At 33.7% G+C, this 24,171-nt stretch overlaps 1 protein-coding gene across 4 annotated transcripts in view; it reads left to right on the plus strand.

Moving 5' to 3' along the window:
- Positions 1-23,776, plus strand: part of LOC121370606 (EH domain-binding protein 1-like) — an 88,848-nt gene extending 65,072 nt beyond the window's left edge. For all 4 annotated transcript variants that reach the window (XM_041495951.1, XM_041495952.1, XM_041495954.1 and 1 more), the window contains 3 exons: positions 6,656-6,729; positions 14,204-14,318; positions 20,598-23,776. In XM_041495951.1, the coding sequence (XP_041351885.1) occupies positions 6,656-6,729; positions 14,204-14,318; positions 20,598-20,682 (274 nt within the window). In that variant the 3' untranslated portion in view covers positions 20,683-23,776. The remainder of the gene's footprint in view (positions 1-6,655; positions 6,730-14,203; positions 14,319-20,597) is intronic.
- The last annotated feature ends 395 nt before the right edge of the window (positions 23,777-24,171 follow it).

Raw genomic sequence — 24,171 nt, forward strand, 5'->3', positions numbered from 1 at the left:
AAGGTGGGCAATTTTTTTTTTTTTTTCATGCCATATGTTTTCCTTGGTTTAAATAAATTTAGGGGATAACTTAGTTATATTATGGCTGATTTTACTGTTGCAGAATAGGTTTTACTAGCACTGCAACAAAAATCAACATTAACATCTGCAAATTGTTATCCCCATTTTAATTTATTAAATGCATTTTAAAACTTTTTGTTTGTGTAAATAATAGGTGTTTTTTTTAAAACAGAATGTGGCTGGCATTAACAAAATCCTGCTCACTACTATTGAGTTCCAAAGGTGATAAAATATTTATAGTAAAAAAAAAAAAAAAAAAAAAAAAAAAAAAAATTCTACTACCGGGTAATTTTATTTTTATATTTTTTTGTTTTAATAATGACAATGCTATTATTACCCATTTTATTTGTTCTAAAAATGTATTGAAACAGTAAGTGCTCAATAATGTGTGGTGTTCACTGACATGCAATGATTAGGCATAGATTCCGTTATTTATTTTACATTTCTGTTAGTTTGACACACATGACATCACACAAGCATTTATAAATAGCATTAACAAGTATTTTGCATCAGAACAATTTTTAAAGAAAGTTCATCCAGCTAAACCGCAAAATGTGGCATAGAAATATGTAAATAAGCTCATGGGGAATCCCCATGATTTCCGACACGTTAATGCTGCAAATGGGTTTCATTAGCTTATCAATTTCATATTATATGCAGATTAATTTAGAATCATACTTTGTGGGTGGTGGAATTATAAAAAAGAATTGTCCTACCCTAAGCTACATTAGTGGAACCACCCTTCTCCTTTATAAAATAATATGAAAAAACATCTTATGTGCTGTCCTGTCTGGGGAGACCCATTGCCTTAATGAAAAACATAACCTCTGTGACAACACTGGGATTATTTTTACAGTTATCTTAAGCCACTAATAGCTCTGCTGATTAAACAAAGTGTGAATAAAGATACCGTACTTGTACAGGGGTTAATGTCTCAGAATAACTCTTGTTGTGAGAATGTACATGACATTGTGTATATTAATCTATTTTTATAGACTAAACCTTGGTCTCATTTGTCATTAGAAATCACAGTATTGATACTAGCTCATAGGAAAAGTTCATATGCCGTAAAATAGCCCACTCTAATAGTCATGTAATTTTAAAATAAAATATTTTTATCATCTAAAATGGTTAGATAAACAAACCTTTTATTTTTATTTTTTAAATCAGCTCTATGACAGTCAGTTACGATTATGTATATACAATAAGTAAATGAATAGAAGAATGTGTTGCCATTATAATAAGCTTACAGTGCATGGCCTAATATTCCTTGTACTTTTATTTTAATTTTACTGAATTTTTAGATAATTATATATTATTACTTGAAAATTATTAGCTATTGTTTCTGTTTAACACAATAAATTGATTATGTTTGTGGTATTTGGTAGCCATTTTGGTTTTCATTAAATGTTTAATCTAAACATGTAGGTTGCCATGATATACCGGTAGTACTTATACCAAAGAAAGGCACTGCTTTTTATTTCGATGATAAGCATTTTGTTTTGTTTGCCCTACTAAATTATTTTATGTTTGGGGGGGGGGGGGGGGGGGGGGGGAGAGAGAATATATTCATAGCCAATACACATAAGATAATTTAGAATGGTCTGGTGTCATTTCCTATTTCAGCAATATGTCAGTTAAAAAATGTCCATGTTACTCGCTCTTTTCATAAAGTAAAGAAACACAAGCAGAGCTTCTAGAATTTTTATAAAATCCACTAGCCATGGGATCAGTGATTTAAAACATTTACTAGCCCAACTTTACTTTAAGTTAATACAATTTTACGAAATAATAGTAATAATCAGATATGTCACTTAAAGAGGGAAATAGAGCTTAGAACACTAACATGGGGGGGGGGGGGGGGGGGTGAAGAATATTCATATTTACAAAATAGACAACTGCAACATTTGACTATTTTTTTTCACTAGCCATTGGGCATGGCAGTATTAGTTATGTACTAGCCCAACATTGAATATCACTAGCCATGGGAGTGGGGCTATCATAATCTAGAAGCCCTGACAAGTTTGTAAAAATGCTAATATTATATAATTGTAATTAATAACTTAATAAACAATGCCCTCTTGCACGCAGTATATGCACATATACAGTGTACATGTAGGTGTCGTAAAACATTTTTTAGGTGGTGAAAAATAATTTCCATGCTAAACTAAATCGTTTTTCATTGGGTGATAAAACTATTTCAAGAATGAATCCATTATAAGAGTGAGAAAATATTTGGGTCCATTATTGTAACGTTACCTAATGTATGTATTGAGTGACCCACTCATTTGGAATGGGTTTCGTGCTTACATACTCGTCAAGTAGATGATGGGAGGGCAGAGCCAATAACGGGACACTGAAGCATCTAGCTTGGAATTCTTTACATTACTTAATTTCAGTGGTGAAAAAATTCCTCGCATAGCACTAGTAAAAGAATAAAAACGGGTTGTGTGTAGTCATCAATGTGTTTGTAGTTAACAACCATTTGTTTACACAGGAGTTCAAACATAGCTTTTCTCAACACTAATCCTCAGTGTTGTGGAAAGTAGCGTAACAAAGAAATATTAATGCTCTTAGGAACCTGTATTGTGGCGCGGTTTTGTGTTCCGAACATTCAGATGAATGGTCTATGATATTTAATGCATCGAGCATGCAAAGACAAGACGTGGTCATTTAATCCGGGGCCCAAGGCACTGACAGTAATCCGATGTGGGATTTTCTGCAACGTATTATTGAATTTTGTTTTTGACACATTGAAACATTAAGGCGTCTGTACCAAATAAATGAAGTGAAAGCCGATTTTTATGTAATGGCTAAATCTCTGTTATGACCAAACATGCCAGAGACATGTCTCCAAGTTTGTTCTTGATGACCTCTCCAGGGATTCGAAGCATTAAGCTTCTGAAATGTTCACAAAGTATTAAATAAAATTTAGAAAGTAAGATTCACTTTCAGCATATTGTTGACAGAAAAATGACTCATTTGGGTATTACTATTATTATTATTATTATTTGTAACAAAAAGTGTTGTATTATTGCACTACTAAAGTATTATGATGAAATATACATGCTGCATCATAATAAAAAAAATACCTCATCTTATAATAACACAGTAAAAAAAATTTTTTTATCTCTACAATAAAGTCTAATCATAACAGTTATTATCTCGAGTGTGTTAAAGGTACTTGTTATTATTGAAGAGTATTTCTTAATTAAAAAAATATTTAAATTTATTTTCAGTGTTCAGTCAACTACATGTATTTTCCAATCCAAATTTTTCAAATCTTATCTGAATACAAGAAAATGGTTACATGCTTTTATTGAGATTTTAAAATCAACCTTTTTTAAAATAGAGAATATACTGGATGTATTTGAGGCAATAAATTGAACATATCAACAGGTATTGTACAGTATTGTAAAAAATAAAAAACAATTCTCCACAATTAATACAAATAAAACCAAAAATCCTATAGTAACAATTAATTTTATTTTCCATATTTTATGAACTGAAGAATAAGTAGGTTTGTTTTTTTAACTGAAAATAAAAATATTCTTTTATATGCACTAGTTTACTTCAGTGATCTGATTTTTTAGCTTTAAATTTTCTACATGTATCTGATTTCAGTTTTTATTTTATTTTGTGTAAAATAGTTTTTACTAAGTAGTCAGGATTTAATTAGAATTCTAAGAAATTACCCTTATTTAATAATTGATATATAAATAGGAATGTCTCATTTTTCTTCATTACTTTCCGATTACATTCATTATAGGACATTTTCAGGCTCATCAGGCTCATTTTACACACACTGGTTAACATAAACCAATTACGGTATATCTAGCTATAAACAAAGTTAGACTTATTAATAATTTTTTCAAGATTTGCATACATATTTCTAAAATTAGCACAAACACAATGATTTTCTTTGCCAAAGAGATATAATTTAGATTTATTACGCAAGGACCTATACAATTAATTAATAAAATTACATTATATTTACAGATTCTTACTTGATCAATATCTTGATATTCAGTGCATTCCTCGTCATCGTAATATTTGTAGGAGCTCAGCATGGATTTTTGATTTAATAAATCTTGTACAATTTATTTTTTCTTCTAACTGACATAATTGAAACAATTGGGTCAAAGGGAATTTTATGTTCAAAACTTTTTAAATAGCCTTTATTGCCCATGTGTATTAAATTTGACTTGATTAATCAATGAGTTTAATTGACTACAAAGTTTGGATGGTTACTTTTAGAGAGACTAGGTGTCCTGAGTTTGTTGTCATTTAACGTGTTGCTCACCAATAAAGTGTTTTAACAAGTTAATCAATGTTGGTAAACAAGTTAATCAATGTTGGTAAACAAGTTAAGTACATATTAAAATTAAAACATCAGTGTCTGTATATCCAATATCATCCTAATATTTGTTGTAGCCCAAAATAATTTCATATTTATTAAGAAAAAAATGTATGTATATTAGAAAATAATATGAAAACTGATCTATGTGCAATATAAACAAATTTAAAAATCTAAGACACACCGAATATGTAGATACTCTAACAAGAAAATGTATTAACATGTATTTTTAGTTGTTAGTCAAAACTATCATTTCAATGGCAGAGAATTCGGGGCACATGTTATTGATTGAAATTAATATTAAAGAAAAACTGCACATCTTTGACTACTCAGTCTTATTAACTGGATATTTAGTAGGTGCATTTGTTTGCGTTTATTGTTAATTTGAGATATATGCTTCTATAAAATTTTTTAGCAATATTAAAAGATTTGTCATGTTAAAATATAAAAATTATAAGAAGGATACATTAAACAACTACAATTTAAAAAGTATCTTGTTAATGAAATGCTATAATTTTGTAAATTATTACTCATCCTAGTGTGGAAATTCAAAAATTCTAAAGATTTATACTTGTTTAAAACAACAAAAACAATTAATAAAAACATGATAAAAAAACTATTTAATGTCAAACAGGAATAAACAGAAGTTAAAACATTTTGAGTATGAAAGGCATTCACGATGTATACACATGTATGCATGTACCCCAAAAATATCAAAAGTATGAATTTTGTTTTATAATACATTGTATTACTTACTGATTTGCATATGTGAATACCATAGTTTAATTTAGTGATTTAGGGACTTGTAATTTACGGAAAATTAAATAGTGTGTGTAAATACATGTGTATTTATTTAGATATTACAAACCCTATCAAATTTAATGTTTGCTTCTTTTTCGCATGTTTTGAATTTAGTTTGTTAAGAGTTAAATAATTTTGATGTTTACAGTTAGTGTGTGTGTGTGCGCGCATGTATATATTACATTTAAAAGAAAACATTCTTTACAAATAACAATCAAGTAATCTGTAAAAATTATGCATATGTACCATACACTCAAATATACTGTCATAAATTATAAATTTTGGTTCATATAAAATGTAAACATTGTACTTGGAATTATATTGTATCCAATTGTCTGATGTACCTGACTGCTAACTTACATCACGTACATGTACACATTGTCAGTTTAAGCATAGAATCACAGAATATAATCCAAATCACATAATAATAGCAACCATGTTATATTATCATCTTTATTCCATGCCCAGACTGAGTATAATATTCCATCTATAATGAATTTCTTCAAAACTGATGCTTTGATGTAAACATGACATATCCACATGTTCTACATCCATCTGGGTAGAGCATTGACAGGCACTTTGACAAGCTATATACTCAAAAATACTGGCAATTTGATGAATACTACCAGTAGTATTACAGACTTGGCTATTTTCTACTAGGCTAGTAAAACTTCCACTTCTCTGTGAGGTAACAGAATCATCCCATAATCTCAGATTCTTGCAGTCTGTCTTGGAGTACATCATATGTCATGTAATGTGTAATTTTTCATTCTGTTAAGAAAAGCACATAAAAGACATCTTGCTATTTAAACTGAACAGAGTATCCTGTGTTGTGGCACTGTATTTCATCTGTTTAGCTTTAAGCTGTGTCACAGTTGTGGTATATACAATACGACCATTGCCTAACATTATGCTAGAATGTCATTAAACTTCCTTTTTCACCCTTTTCTCTTTCATATACATGTATATTTTTTTCCCTCTTGTTTTGCTAAGCAGGTTCATGCTGAGCGTTTTTCTAATGTGATTGCGGTACATGCTGTTGTTCTCCATTTTTATACACTTGCAGCTACAATATCCAGTGTCTTATGCTAAATATGGGTGTTAAATTAGTAAGCCGTTGGAATCTGCTGTATGTGAAAAGCAGATCAGGAAATTGTGTTTACTCTAAGACTGGAGTGATTACGCGATAACACTCTAAAACCAACAGCCTAATTGTTGGTGAATAATAATAAGTTTACTCTTGTGCTTGTATGCAAGAGTGATGATGCTAGAAATGATTCCTGCATTAATTTGACAATCTCCCCTAAGACCCGGGTATAAGAACATTACTGTAATGCACCGAGGGTCTTATTTCAATAGGTTAACATGGCATGAGCATTTAGTTGAAAGATTTCGACTTCTGTGCTAAAGTGGATTTTGCAAATCTTCTCTTTACAGGGAGAAAGAGGATGACCTGGAAAAGCGCTATGAGCTGCTCAACCGTGAGCTGCGAGCCATGATGGCCATTGAAGGTACGTTTCATGACTTTGTATCTTATCTATCAAACCTGCCACACCATCACTTGTTTATAATCATTGAAAATAAGCAAATCTTTGTCTAAAACTATAAAACTGAACTGCGAGCTATGATGGCCATCGAAGGTACGTTTCATGACTTTGTATCTATCAAACCTGCCTGACCATCACTTGTTTATAATCATTGAAAATAGACAAATCTTTGTCTAAAACTATTTTTAAAAACATACATATTTTTCTGTTAAATGTAATTACTGAAAACATTTGGTGCCAGTAAAAAAAAGTCTAAATTGGTTGAAAGTTGTGGGCAGTAATCAGGAGTGGTGAATACCTGAAGCTGCACCCAGCATCACCTGGTATGGGAGCTAGCACCCCTACCTACTGGTATAAATGTATAGTGAATGAAAATTAACATCAAATGAAAAATGCCCTTAAATGTAGATTACATTTTTTAGTGAGCTGTGTGGAATGTGAAGATTTGGTACTATATGGGCCTCCACTTGTAGCCTCTTGGTCGGCTCATTACTGTACAAGTGTTTGTTCTCCTGTGAGGACACTCCAACACCCGGGTTATTTACACTCTGCTCGGTGCAGGGCCCATCGATGACACAATAGAATTCTCCTAATCGGACAATTTGTCGCTAATTGTTCCATATTCTCTCTGACAGACTTCCGCTGTGGGTTTGCCTGTCCAGCCCCAAGGAAAACAAACCCATTTACCAGTGTTTGATCTTAATACACAGTTATGTAGGTTGAGCCAGGGGCTGGCTGTCCGGGGCTCTTACAAGGATGCATGTTACATGCCGACATGCCCCAGTGCTTGTTAGTCACCTATTGTGAGTTCTCTGTACAGGTGTGTTGATCCAGTCCATTCACTTAACGCACGTGTCATTATTATGCCGATCATAAAAAAAAATAATTCTCTTCTGTCATGACCTTGGAATTTTGATGTTTTTGAGCTAATAAATGTTAAGAATGGGTGACCGAGGCCATAGGATGGTCAAGATATTTGGACAATAAAAGTCTCTTGACCATGTTGACTACTATTTTTATATGGGATGTGTTTACACATATTACACTTGATCAACTTGTGTGGGTTCTTGTTTGTTGCACCTGGCACCGCAGACTGGTTTGATCATAGCCAGATCTTGAGTGGGCAGGACGTAGCCCAGTGGTAAAGCGCTCATTTGATGCACGGTTGGTTTAGGATTGATCCCCGTCAGTGGCCCCATTGGCTATTTCTCGTTCCAGCCAGTGCTCCACGACTGGTGTAACAAAGGTCGTGGTATGTACTGTCCTCTCTGTGGGATAGTGCATATAAAAGATCCCTTGCTGCTGCCCATGAAGTAGTGAAAGCGGGTTTCCTCTATATCTGTGTGGTCCTTAACCATATGTCTGACGCCATATAACCATTAATAAAATGTGTTGTGTACATCGTTAAATAAAACATTTCCTTCCTTCCTTCGAAATCTTGATGGGGGTTTTCTTTTTCTTTTTATTTCTTATTTTTAAACGGATATGATTTTGCGTGTGTACATGTATCAAATCAAGGCGAGCTGAAGATTACTCCTCTAAATTGTGCTAGGTAAGCAGTCAGATGAATTTTGAAATAACAAAAATATTTGATTTCTGAATTATATTTGTTTAATCTAATCAGAATTTCTAGCTAATGCTCAAAATTTAAAACTGGGGGGGGGGGGAGGTTTGGTGTTGGATTTTAACAATGTTGTTATACTAGACTGCTTTCTATAGCTTCTAAAGTTCTATTACATACTGTAATTCTGGTTATTTACAAATCACCATTTGGTTTGGTCATACTGTGTACCTTTTTTTTTTGAGGGGTGGGGGAGAGGTATTTTTCCTAATCGTAAATAAATAGTTACTAAAATTTCACTCTCAGAAGCTAGAAGTTTAAAAATGATTATTACTAAAGTGAAAAGCTATCTGAAATACTTAATATTGTTGGAATTATTATTATTCAATTAATTTTCTTTTTTTCATATATTCACTAGCCATTACTGTCTTGGTTTATTTTTTTTATGTTTTTATTTTGGCATCTCTTTGAACGTTCTTGATATGATTTTGATACTTATTCCATAATCAATATACTAATCCTGATAAGAAATTGATATTTTGAAGACGTGGTTCTTAACATCACAAGTGAAAGCGAATGATTGCCGTTTAATTTGCTTGTATTCTTTGATTGTTGCGGAATCCCCTCCATCTCGCTGCTTTGACACTCAGCCATATGGCCGTGTTGTTCTGGCTGTCACTACAGCACCATAATGCGGCCATGTCTGGCAAACTATTTTGACGGCAATTTGCCGAACAATTAGCCTGTAGATTGAACCTGACTTGGAGGTAATGTTAATCTCTTTCAAGTTTTCGTTGTTGACAGTGTCGAAACAAATGCATCATTTCATCTCGTGCACATAAGGCCAAATTTGTTATGGCTTTATTATCTCACCAACATTGTGTGAGGCGGTCAACTTGTAGGTGTCACAATTGATGGATGTGACCATTCTTACCTCCTCTGCTCGGCCGTGCTGTGTTAAGCATCAGGCTAACACTCCCATATGGCCAGACATTAAGTCGAAATAAAACACAATTGTGGTTACGGGTTCATTATGTTAGCCATAGAATTTAAGAATATTTTGTTTATTTTGAAAAAACACCACCAACAACCCTTAACATAATAACATGGTTTTGGAGTTTGATATTGTATATGTGTGCTCATGTGTTATATTTTATGAATGAGTTAATTCCCTTAGGCTTCATTTGGTGAAACAAAAACACTGCATAATATTGTTTTGACTTGGAAAGTAATTTTAAAAATAATATATCATACAAGAATTTTTTTGTTTAATGTTTTCAAAATACATGTATCACAACTACCAGTAAAAAAAAAAAAAATAATAATAAAAAAAAAAAAAAAAAAAAAAAAAAAAAAATATATATATATAAATTGTTTTATAAATGTTATGTTTTTAAAGTTACACTAAAATTAATATTATTAAGACTAAATCAATAATTTAATAAATATTTATAGTCTGTCCCATCCTCCTACAAAAATGTTTTTTTTTGTAAATAATTTAAGTTTGGTTTGACGTAAGAAGAAAAGTAAAAGTGTTTTGGAAATAACCCAAAAAATACCATTTTGGTGTATAATTTAGAAATCATTCGACTCAGAAATAAATAAATTGTAGTAAATTCCATAAGATGAAAAAAGGCATTCCCTGTGAGGTCTATAGCTATATTATCTCAATCCTTATTTCTGATTCTCCAGTTATTTTTATGGAATAGGAAAGATTTTGTTTTACAAAATGTGTGTACTGGTTGTTGTTTTTTTCAGAAGTTAATACTAATTTTTTTTTATTTGTATGAACTGCATTTTTTTTTTAATTCAAAACTATATAAAAATTATTCTTAAGATGATCCAACATTTAAATGACATTTCATTTGATGGAAAATATTCTTCCAAATCAAGTTTAAACCCCCAAAACAAGTTGTCAGTCTGAGAGCAGTATTTGTGCCTATTTGTTAAGACATTATTATGGGATTATTTCATCCAGTGGCTGTTTATGTACTGCCGAGAGAGATCAAAGGCAAGCAAATCCTTATTCCATGTTATCAATACACCGAACTGATGAAAGCAAATAACATGAAAGGTGTGTTTTCCATTTGGGCTGAGGATTACAGTTCTCTAGTGGGGATCATTAAGTGATTGTTCTAGTCTAAATGTCCTGCAGTTCCTAGTCAATGGCATTGGTTTGTTAAACCATTATTAACTTGGATCAGTGTTTCAAATACTTACGTTTAAGCTGATTGTAGAGTAAAATAGTTGGTCTTTTTTTTATCTCCACTTTTCAGCATGTGCAGGTTTGGACATATTGGTTTCAAATCTGTTTATTTTGTAGGTATAGTATGGATACACGTAAATTCACTACACTGACACGTTGCAATGTGCCACTTATAGGATTAGTTGGCTAGATGGATGCATAAGCTGCAATGAATACAGAACCATGCATAATTGGCTTCACAGAATCCCATAGTACACTGTATGTCAAATTGAATTATTATTTAAAAAAGCAAACACACACACAAAAAACCCAATACCACCCCCTCCCCCCCAAAAAAAAGAAATCCCACAAAAAACACAAAAATCCAAAAGACCCCCCACAAAAAAAACCCCACAACAACAAAAAACACAACCAAAACAACATTACCAGATAAGTATCAGCATTGTTTTTCTTTAAAATCTTCATAATGTTATATTATAGTTGATAAACATTAGGCCAAATAAAATGTATGACACTAATAATAGTTTAGTTTGAATTCATCCAAAATAGTACTTGTTATATCAAGTGGTCCATGAACAAGTTGTGTCACGACATACACCACAAAAGACCATGTATTACTAAACAGTATCTTAGGTGGAGGCAACAAACGTTTGTGACATATTACAATTACCACAAAACATTCACCAGAAAAAGCTGTTGATGAGTCATACAGGAAATAATTCTATCTTAGCCAATTTTCAGGTATCTGGAGTATTTGCTTGAATATTTTGCTTGATTTAAGTACAAATTTTCAAAATTTAACAAACGTTTACAAAAATTTAGCAAATGTTTACATTAACAAACGTTTACATTAGCCAATTTAAGTACAAATGTTGTGGCCACATGATATAAAATTTAACAAACGTTTACATGTATTAGCCAATTTAAGTACAAATGTTGTGGCCACATTATATAAAATTTAACAAACGTTTACATCTATTAGCCAATTTGAGTACAAATGTTGTGGCCACATTATATAAAATTTAACAAACGTTTACATGTATTAGCCAATTTAAGTACAAATGTTGTGGCCACATTATATAAAATTTAACAAACGTTTACATGTATTAGACAATTTAAGTACAAATGTTGTGGCCACATTATATAAAATTTAACAAATAGCCAATTTAAGTACAAATGTTTTAACCACATTATATAAAATTTAACAAACGTTTACATGTATTAGCCAATTTAAGTACAAATGTTGTGGCCACATTATATAAAATTTAACAATTGGCTACTTTGGCTATGGCCAGGGTGAGCCCTGCAGCGGGTTTTTTCCAGCTCTACTGTACATTGTAGATATAAATGAATATTTTTTTTTATTATTTCATTGCTTATTGTCCAAAAAAAAGGAAAGATAAAAAAAAGAAGAGAGAAAGGTATGTTATTAAAATCTACATGCAAAACTGTAAACCATTGTGAGATTGTGCAATTGATCAGTTTGTGCAGTATTGATGAAAAGACTCAATGTCGGCCGGCATGTGGCCAGTGTAAATTGCTGCAGTCTGTCGGTGTTTGTAGAAAAACCTCGGCAATCAGTGGCGAAGGTACACACACACAGCCTGTGGAGTATGATTGAACACCTACAACCGTTAACTGCCAGCCAGTGTCATCCAGCCATTGTCCACCAGCACTGCTATGACGCAATGAAGGTGCTACAATTTAGCCATATGCTCCTGTGCCGAGACAGAGAAAAGCAGAGGGCTTGATTTCACTCTCTGTCAGCTCACCCCGACTTCAGCTGTTGTGGTGCCAAAATGAAGATCAGTGCTTAACTTGTGAGCACGAGAAAACGATACACTCCCCATTGTGCATGTCGCATGGCTGGCTGGTCGGCCCACGTGGCGCTCAGGGCTGAGGTGCAAGGTGACACCCTGACATGGACACAGGACATCACTGCTACAGAAAGTGGACACAAAAAAAAGATGAAGTCTTCAAATGGTATCCGATAGCCGAGTGTCCCGAGTTGTCTCGCAGTTCATTGAAACACCTGCCATGTCGCAGATACTGTTACCAGCACAGTTACAGGTTTAGCATATGGGCACGTGCCAGTATTTGGTCACCCGAGGAAATTGCTACAGTCAGTCTAATTGCAGACTTGTTATCCTGTATTTTGATCCCTGCATCACAATTAAATGGTTTTCTGTCAATATTTGTGTTCCCTGTCACTCTTTTAGCATATATATACATGTACTTTCACACATAAAAGGATGCAGTTATGTTTTCAAGGCTTATGTTTCCAGACAATTATTTATATTATTTTCATTATATGATTTATATCTGTTGTTTTTATTTTACATGTTTCAGTCTGAAATGATTAAAAGTAAACCAAGGCTGTTCCAATTTTTAAAATATAACCACTACCCTCAAAATAATTTTATTTAAACTCAGTATGCATGGGAAGGGGAAGATGTGAGGATGTGCAAGTAATAATTATAGTCCGTCCATCCTCCCCTCACCAACACTTAACAGGTATTGGATACTGATAACTACATTACTAATCAGAGCTTCACATGCTTGGGTTTTTTTTAAAAGTAACTCCTTTTGTATCAGTGTCCAGTGAACCAGTAGTTTACCCATTTAAGAAACCCCACAAAACCCACCTACATCTCAACAGTGTATATATATAATGTCCTTTTAAAATGCATGACATTTGTTCATTTGACTCTTCACATTTTCTACCAAACATTTGCCAGTTGCACTTTACACCTTTTCATTTAGCCATTGATGACTTAGATCACTATCATAGACTTGTGTTTGTCCAAGATCACCATCATAGACTCATGTTTGTCCAAGATCACCATCGTAGACTTGTGTTTGTCCAACTCTGAAGTCTTGACTGGACACTGTTGTCAATGGTGGTGAAGGAAAACGGTATTCTTTCAGTATTTGCCGAGTATTTGGTGCGACCCGCCGCACGCTTTTGTTACTGACTTTGTGTGAATCCTAGATTAACCCTTTAATACACACAATTACCTGTGATATTCGGCGCTCTTCTTTGTGGCATTAACAACATGGTGTTTGTCGAAAAACAGGCTGCTATTTGCTGCCATATGTCACAAGTTAGGCTGGGTAAGTCGGAGTGTTTGCGTGTTTGCAGGTGGATGTGTGCCCGGCTCAGTGTTGAGCTAACATTTGGTTTGGTTAACACTGCAAGCCTTGCAGCAGCAAAGAGCTGCATTGATAATGTCCCCAGAACACTTTGCAGTTACCTTGTTTGTATAGTCATCCAGCATTTCACAGCTGAGTTGATTTTATTTGTTAACCATTTAAGATAACGTAAACATTCTTGTGGTATTGGATTTTTGTACGCATCAAAGACCATTTACAAAAGAAAAACAGAAAAAAACAAGAACTAGAAAAGAAGAAGAAGAAGAAGAAAAAAGAAAGAACCAAAACCACACACAATTGTTTATAACCCATCCTACTGTTTAGCATTAAGTGAATGTAAATACAAAATGAATGCAGGTAGGGACAATTAATGCAGGTATTTCTTTAAAAAAAAAATTAAAAAAATTGTAGGGTCATATAAAATAAAAATGTTCCGATGTATCATAAAAGAAATGTTTCATTCCTTTCCGTGTTTTGAAGGTACAAGTTTTAAGGATGTGTATTTTGTTGCGTTTCAGACTGGCAAAAAACGGAGTCTCAGAAACGACGAGAGCGGTTACTACTTGAGGAGTTGGTGAATGTGGTCAATAAGCGAGATGAACTTGTACAGCATCTAGACACACAGGAACGAGCGTGAGTATCCGCGGGCCATGTTACTCTACATACCATGTGCCTTTAAAGTTAAAGTTTGTTTTGTTTAACGACACCACTAGAGCACATTGATTTATTAATCATCGTATCCGCGGGCCATGTTACTCTACATACCATGTGCATTTAAAGTTAAAGTTTGTTTTGTTTAACGACACCACTAGAGCACATCTGATGACTGTCACTCTAGGGGTTTTCTTGATGGGATGCAACTCATCTCGTCCTCACAAGCTGAAATAAAGTTTATTTTATTTAACGACACCACTAGAGTACATTGATTTATTAATCATCGGCTATTGGATGTCACATTCGGTAATTGTGACATACAGTCTTAGAGAAAGCTGTCACATTTTTTTGTTAGTAGCAAGGGATCTTTTATATACACAAATCCCACAGACAGGATAGCACATACCATGGCCTTTGATATAACAGTTTTGGTGTACTGCCTGGAACGAGAAATGTGTGCATTTAATACTGTTGGTATCATTAATAAGCAGCAGTTTACAAATTTTAACTGTTCCTCATCAAAACAAAAAATAAAATATTACTAATAAATTTTAAAAGACAGAAAGGTTAAAAATAGTAAACAAAATTAAGAAGTTTAATATCCTAGCTTTATTTAATCTGTTTAAATTTCTCATTATAATGAATGGATTAGAAACTGTTTTAATATTTATAATTTTCTAAAACTCTAAAAAAATCCACCCAATAAATAATGTTAAAAACCCCCAGAAACAACAACAATAGAAGTTTTTCCTAACTTTATTTCATATGTTTAATTTTCTAATTATAATGAATAGATGTATTTATAACTTTTAAAATCCACCCAATAAATAATTTAAAAAAGAAACAGAAATGACAACAAAAACTTTGAAAATATGAAGACAGTTGGGCATATCTAGTAATTAGTTTACTTTCACAGATACTGATTGAAAAATAAATCCCCATTTGGGATTCTGTTTGTAAGAGAAATACACTGCGAATAAATAAGACTGTTTTATGTTCTTATAACAGCTAATATGTGTACTGTCATAACAGGTACCACAATAAATATTGCTGTAAAATAGTTTTTACTCGTCTATATCTTTACCACCCTTCATTCATTAATGTTTACACATCCTTGCTAATTAAATTGACTTAATGTTCATTGGTTGGGACTTAATCATTTGTCTCCTGCCAGGATTCAATGTGCATTAGTGGAAAAGTTTCCTAGCGACTTCAAAGCTGGCCCACTAATTAGGCAGTATCACATCTCCTGTAATCTTCGACTTACCTGATATTAAAGCCCTTTCTCGGACAAAAGTGACAATTCTGATTTGTCGGTGCCTCCTTGCATGCTGGGAGGGATTACCCTACCAACAAGATGCGTGACAATCCACTGGGGCAATCACGCCAGGACACACCCGACAGATATAGCCGTTTATTATTGATTTAAGTGCGGCAAAGGTTAATACAGTAATAAGAGCAATGCGACAATTACATATGTTGTCACGAAGAATGACAAATCTCTATGTTTATTGCTGTGCAGCATGATAGTTGAGTATTCAATATTTGAGGGCAAAGTAAATTTAACACTTGGATTGTAATAACATTATTTTACTCCGGTTGCATTATTGGAATCACAGATTTGTAAAAGCAGTTAATTACACCCAAGTGAGCTATATTATGTTTTTAATTGTTTTTGTTTTTTGTGTGTTTTTTTAATGTCACCAGAACATAAAATACCAATGTCAGTGTTGGGTGTCCTGAGCTCACTATCTCACAATTGTTTTTGTTTAAATGTAGTATACATACATGTGTTTTATCACCTATGTTTCTAGACTCCGATAATCGGCAACATTCCCCACCATTCCCCAAAGGCTATGTCATTTTTTATTCCCAATTTTGGAGTAAAAAATTCCCAATCATTGTAAATAATTCTAATTTTTTATTATATAAAGGCATATTTTGAAAACAATACATAAGACTAGATATTAATTTGAATAAATACAAGTATATGTATAGTATTTGTCTTTTCAATTCTAACCAGGCTTACTAAGATGTTTTTTAAATGAAACTGAAAATTTCCCCAAAAATTAAAAATTTCCAAAGTCAAAGCCATGGGTGTCAAGTCAAATTTTAGAAATAAAACCCAGACATATATTTAATATCACATAATGTTTTATTTTTAACATTGTATATCCATATATCTACTCCTCCACGCACCCACCATTCCATCCATGAGACACCACCCATTCATCTATTCATACCCTTCCCTAGAGAATTGATTCCTGTCTGTGGGCCCATTGGGCTATTTCTCGTTGTAGCCAGTCCACCATAGCTGGTGTAAGAAAGGCTGTGGTATGTACTATCTTGTCTGTTAGATGGGGCATGTAAAATATCCCTTAATGCTAATCAAAAAGAATAGCATATTTCCTTTCTCACTATCTGTGTGGTCCTTAACTATATGTCCAATGCCATATAACTACATAAAAAGGCAATGAGTGTGTTGTTAAATAAAACATTTGTTTTTTCTATGTATTAATATATATATATTTGTCCATTTATCAACTCGTTCATGAATCCATCCTTCTATCCTTCCATCCTTCCATCCTTCCATATGTCAGTTTTTTTATTCCACTGATCCGATTTTCACACCCATCCATGAGTCCATCATACCAAATGATCATAACATGATAGTTAAAAGTTTGTTTTGTTTAACAACACCACTAGAGCACATTGATTTATTAATCATTAGCTATTGGATGTCAAACATTTGGTAATTATAGTCTTAGAGAGGAAACCTGCTACATTTTTCCATTAGTAGCAAGGGATCTTTTATATGCACCATCCCACAGATAGGATAGCACATACCACGGCCTTTGATATACCTGTCATGGTGCACTGGCTGGAACGTGAAATAGCTCAATGGGCATAGCATGATAGATCCTCACACAAATTCTGACTGCAGTTGACTTTTAATTTAATAAAATATTTTGCTGTTGGCTGTCATATTTTCATAAAGCAACTGGAGAAAGCGGGCATGACGATCACGGTGACTCGGCCTGTTCCTGGAGAATGGTGGCGTGAACACCAGCCGCAGCCATGTTTGATCTGCTGATGGGTCTTTTTCATCCAACTCCATGTGTGCTAATGGGTAAACAGGAATGTCGCAAAGCAATCAACCTGTCTGTTGGCAGAATCGTCCGTCTCGCTTCTACCTGGGCCCCGTCTCGCACGTCCTGCGACCGAGTGTCGTCTCAGTTTTCACAGCAGCCATCCCGATACTGGCCGCGAGACATGCAATACGTGTGCCACTTAAAGGAGTATAGATGGCCTCGTTTTGTATGTGCAGTTTGAATGGATTGAGCGATTGTTTGATAATTGCACGGAGGGTCAGCCGTTGAAATACGGGTAGAGGCAGGCGACAGACAGGCACCAAAGATCGGAGATGTCTCACCTTTTCCATACAGCGTACACAAGATAAACACCACTTGAACGGAAATCCCATGCTTTACATTCTGGCAAGTTGACTTAGCTAGATTCCCACAATGCGACCTATAGGGATACGATAGGAGCTACCATTCTGCGGGGGACTCTCATCTGTTTGTGTGTTAATTAAATAGGTGATTCTGCATCTTAAGTGGGATCTTCGTGTAACGGTACACAGTCACGACCGGCTTGAGATACATCAACAATATTAAATTTTAGTATGTCAACAGGACTGGACACGATGTGGTACTACTGTACTTGTAACTGAAGGAAAACCTATCCACATCAATGAAGGGAAACCTATCCACATCATGCACTGTGTTTTCTTCTCAAAGAAAGGAATTGTTAAGTTAGTTTTCATTAGAAAGTATATATATATACTTGCAGAAAGGAGTTCCTGTGCACAAAATAAAATAGATGATCTCAAACCAATTGTAAAGTTTGTAAATGGTTAAAATAGTTGCTTGTGTAGACACACCATAATTTTACAAATTGTCTTGATGTTTATAAATGACCAATAAATAATTTCTTAAAAATGCTATAATTTTTCCATAATTACCATTAAACAAATACCTTGTGCAGTATATGCACAGATAATTTTTTCAGTGAGTTTTTTCAATAGCGGGTAAACTTTTGTTTGGAACATTTTAATAGTAAAAATATAAGCATTCACTTGTGTTGAGCAAATTGATAAATCTGTTTTTCACATTCACAAACCATCTGTATTAATTAAGCAAATAACAGTTTTATTTGACACTTGCCTGCGTATAATAAATAGTTTATTATCACATTATTTTTGCATTTACCATAGTCTGACACCCCATAGCCGATGTATTTTTCGTACTGGGGTGTTGTCAAACATCTATTCTATTATATTGCGTCTAGTATATACGCCTTGAGGCTGATAGGTACTGGGTTCACATCCTATTACTAGCTCCAACCCACATAGAGTTTTAGTGACTCGGTTGGGAGATCGATGTCAGGCATTCCCACTAAACACAGACAAATAAGGTCTCACTACACAGATGTCATCTGCCATTGAAATCCATAGAGGTGGATGGTAAATACATTGATTTTTTTTATAACAAAATATCAAAATGAAACCACTGTCACTGTGTGATAATACAGTATCAAATAAAAATTGCAGGTTACAGGAACTTTTATGTAATAACAAGAACCTGATGACATTTTCGTACCTGTTTACAAGTAAAACAATGCAGTGTCATATTAGGAATAAAATGTCTTTTTGTTTGTGTTACTAAACATTTACATCTAATAAAGCATTTTCCATAAGAACTGGCCACTGGCCTAACATACCGGTATATTTTGGCCAATTCAAAATTTTCTTTTTCTAAAAATCCTTTCTATAATTAATTTTGTTGCCTTAGAATAGAATTTCAGTTGGAAAACCACAGCATTGAATGTCTATTCAGATTAATTTTTGACCTAATGTACATCGGTGTGGGGAGTGGGGTGTGTGCATATAGATTTTGTGTCATTCTCACCCAACCTGAAGTTAAGGAATTTATATGCATGCATTACATGTATTTGCCTCCGCAAGACTCAGTGGGTAGGTGTAAACCACTTGCACCGACCAGTGATCCATAACTGGTTCAACAAAGGCCATGGTTTGTGCTATCCTGCCTGTGGGAAGTGCAAATAAAAGATCCCTTGCTGCTAATCAGAAAGAGTAGCCCATGAAGTGGTGACAGCGGGGTTTCCTCTCTCAATATCTGTGTGGTCTTTAACCATATGTCTGACGCCATATAACCGTAAATAAAATGTGTTGAGTGCGTCGTTAAATAAAACATGTCTTTCTTTTACATGTATTTGCAGATACATGTATAATAGGGCGGGACGTAGCCCAGTGATTAAGTGCTTGCCTAATGTATTGTCATGTCAGTCTGGGGTGGATCCCTGTTGGTGGGCCCATTGGACTATTTCTCGTTCCAGACAGTGCACCACAACTAGTATATCAAGGGCCGTGGTATGTGCTATCCTGTCTATGGGATGGCACATATAAAAGATCCGTTGCTTCTAATGGAAAAATGAAGCGGGTTTCCTCTCTAAGACTATATGTCATAATCTAATAGCTGATGATTAATAAATCAATGTGCTCTAGTGGCATCATTAAACAAAACACTTTTATTTGCAGATACACGCAGTAGATACTAATGGTTGTTTGTAAAATTTATGCTAAGGTGCATATTTGCACCCCGCCCCCCAAAAAAAACCCATGTTGTAATATTAATCCAATTTGCAGTTTTCATGTCAGTGAAACAAACACTGGTCGGAGTGTAGTAATGTTTTTTTATTATCCATTAAAGTGTTTTGCAGGAGATATCACTGGCACTATAATTTGTGATATCTCCTGCGATATTCTCCTAGGAGATATCGCTTCTTTTGTTACGTCACTGTGCATGTTTCAGCGCTAAACCTATCATTAGTGATGTCACGCCACTGTCGTTCTGCTAGTTAACAAGTCTACCGCTGCCAAATATAGTGACATTCAACCCATATTACTGACATTGTTTCCAACTGTTGCAAATGAAAAGAATAATAATGGATGATAAAAAGAATACCCCCCCCCCCCCCCCCCCCCCCCCCCCCCCGTGTCTTGTGATACCATAATTTATCAGCACTCGTTGATAAAGGTATAAAAATACTCGGCAAGCCTCAGATTTCATACTTTTATCAACTCGTGCTGATAAATTATGATATCACAAGACACTCAGGGAGTATCCTCTATATCTTTTCATAGTACAAGAGTATTTATTATATTGTTTTTCACAGGATTGAACAAGATGAATATTTGGAAAAGCAGATATCTGAGGGTCGCATTCCACTTAAAGATGAGAAGAGTTGTTCAGTACAGTGATACAGTCATAGTCAGTATGTGCAGGTGTCAGTGATAGTATGTGCAGGTGTCAGTGATAGTCAGTATGTGCAGGTGTGAGAATGTACGTATGCAGAAATGGACACTTTGTGGACAGTTGCTTAGTGATGGGGTTCGATTTCACATTACACTGAAAATTGTGAGAGCCATAGTTTCATTCGCACATTGAATTTATGACATCATTTACGTGTTCATGATGGGTTACCTAAACACGAAATAGGTTACTTCAATTTGTTTTTGCGTAACCCAAAAATGGTTTACGCAAATGTTCAATTCTCAGATGGCTGTAATGAAACTGTACTTGATAAAATAATTTATACAAGACTCCATTTCTAGGTTTTATATATAAATAGCTCACTACAAATGCTATTTTAAAGGTGTAAGATTGAGAAAAAATATTGAAAATAACATTTTGCAAAGTTGTTTGAAAATATTAATTCAAAAGAAATTTTGTTCAGTCAGACAAAATAAGGAGACATGAATACTATTAAATCTCAGTATACCTTTTTGACAAATTCATTATAGATTCAAATTCAGTATATTTGGCAAATTCCGCTTTAATTCTTAATGAATAATGGCTAGAGACCTAATATATGTGATCATACAAAGACCTGTGTAGTTCAGAATGGTGAATGTATAAATTGTATTATGTCAGACATTTCACTAGAGGTTCGTGGCACTGATTTGGGTAAATTAGATGTGTTTTCACATCATTAACAAACAATGAGGTGAAATTTTGTTTGTATGTTTTAACTTTTAAGCTGCTAGTAAACACTTCGCATTATGACATCACCGAGCAGAAAAATCGCTCACTGATTGACCTTTTTCCTATGCTCTGATTGCCTGCAGAAATGCATTCATGAAAAATCGCATTAATAAAAAAAAAATTGCGAATTTACACACGCAAATGAAATATATTTTTATTTAAAAATTTGTTAAATCTGACTTTGGTGTAGCATGTAGCTTATTTCAGTATTTCAGATTTGGAGAATGGTGCGAAATACCTAAGACTAGCCAAGTGCTGCAATGAATGACTGAAATGTCATGCTTTGTGTGGCACTGGATATTTCTATGAAATCTTAACATTGTGCACATTGAGAAAAGTGTCACGGAAAACCACTGCTATGTTATTCAACTTCCTTCACTTAAACAAAGGTACAGATATGTATCATGCGTTTCTAATATACAAAATACACCTGGGTGTTGTGACTAGCCAGATGCACTGATGTTCCACAAACCAGTCAGTCAGTCCTGTCGTTGTCTGTGACTTAGAACAGTGTGTGAGGCAAGACATGTTGAACTTTTATAACATTAAGAGTCCAACAGTTAGATGATAATATGTAACTGTTCAAGTGTTGGGGGTTTTTGTGTGTGTTTTTTTGTTTTGTTAAAAGAGACCTGCACTTTTTGAAACAACAGCGAATAAACAGATGGAAAAACACAGAAAATATAGATACTGTTTTGACAGATTAGGTCATTTTCACTTTTTATAGATTTGAATAAATGCTAGTCTTAAATGTTAGTACATGTAACTTTGGTTTATCACTGTTCTCTGACATGGTGAAATGATACTCTATAACTAAACAAAATTCAAAATTTATCATGACTTTGACCCAAAATTAGTATGTAAGACATAAAAATCTAGGTACTGAGATTGAGCAACTTTTAACGTGTTAACATTTGTAATGTTTTATAAGCAAAGACATGAAGTTGAAGATGTTCCACCATTCAAGTTTTCACTATATTCAAATTTTTATAATTTTTAAAAACTAATCTGAAAACCCCAACAGCAATTCCAGCAATACTAGTTACTTAGGTAACTCTCTTTTATTTCTGTCATGATTAACATGCATGTATAAACCAGTACATGAACATGCATTTATAGTACCATCTACCTGTCTGTTTGTTTGAAGGTGACATACTGCAAGTACATAATATTATACATGTATATATGTAGCTCTGTGTAAGCCTTCAACCGTGTGCTAGAACATTGTATTATAAAGTCATTGTGAGAGCGTTGTTATTTTTATTATTGGATTATGTTTCTTGACCAAAGCTTTTTGTTAGAATTGTGATAAATGTATATGTTGTTGTATAATATTATGTACCATGGTTATGTTGTTCAGCTTGTGGCTATTTGAAGCTTTTGTTTCAAAATTGTCAGAATAAATGTTTAATGTTTAGTTCTAAAATGTAAATGATTTACTTTGCATACTATATTTATTCTAATTTCCAACTGAAGATAATGCTCACATTGTCCAGTATTGAAATTGAACTTTTGTACCTACTGCACAGATTAACCATAAAACATATAAATAACTTTTGCACATTAGCTAGTGGTGCAAAAAAACAACACCTTCGCACATTTGAGTGTATGTGTGTAGGGGGAGGGGGTGGGGTTGGGGTGGGGCAGGGGGGTTATTGGCACCTCCATAGGTTTCAAAACCTAGTTACATCTTTATTAATATTTTTTTTAATTGACCACCGATCACAGAATGTGACATATAGTATTCCATTTAAACAGTACCCGTATGTTTAATTTTTGTAATGGTCCTTCAGTGATACTGGTATTCAAATTTGTTTTTGTATTGCCCAGCGCTGAGGCTGGTGGTAAACTTTGCTTGTTCTTAAAGGATAGAATGAAAAGTTCTTTCTAAAATATTATTAAATTGTTTTCTATACAGTAATACATGTACACCCACTTAAAAAAAAAAAAAAATGCTCTGCTTTTCAGTGGAAGTTAGAATAAATCTATTATCTGATATTGTATTTGTAAACTTTGCTTTCTGAGAAATAATCATGTTATGTATTTAGAAATAGTAAATATATTTTGTAAACTAAATGTTCAAAATATTTTTGAACTGATACTGGAACTTGTACTTATATATTGTTGGTAATTTGTGTACTACTGCTTTCTCAGTGTTTTAGTGTTAAGTGTTAAGTGTGTGTGTGTGTGCGCGTGCGTGCGTGTGTGTTGTGTGTATTATATATGCACTATTTATTTCTTATTGGCACTTATTTATTTTTCTCTTTTCTAATTTCTTGCCAGAAACATGATTTGAGTTTTAAATTTGTATACTTTGTGGAGTTGTGTTTTGTATCCTATCTGCATAATAGTACAACTGTATGTACTGTCAAAGCTGCTCAAGAGGCCATCTTTTTTATACAGCCACCTGTCTTATGAGGCCATTTGACTATTCTCCTAAATCATTTAATATAATACACACTAACCTGTATTAGGCAACCACCTATTTTAAGAGAACACATTTTCAAATATGTGAAGTGGCTGCTGAATACAGGCTTAACATAATATTTAATTTTTTCCAAAGATGAATATTGCACTGGTGTGTGCATGTACAGAATATAAAGTAATTTATTATATATTTTCCACGTAATCTTATATTCATATGATATTTGTTGACCACTGAACTGAAATCACCTTTTATTCAATGCGTATTCAATACAAGACAG

The sequence above is a fragment of the Gigantopelta aegis genome, chromosome 4, assembly GCF_016097555.1.
Source record: "Gigantopelta aegis isolate Gae_Host chromosome 4, Gae_host_genome, whole genome shotgun sequence".
NCBI classification, from domain to species: domain Eukaryota; kingdom Metazoa; phylum Mollusca; class Gastropoda; order Neomphalida; family Peltospiridae; genus Gigantopelta; species Gigantopelta aegis.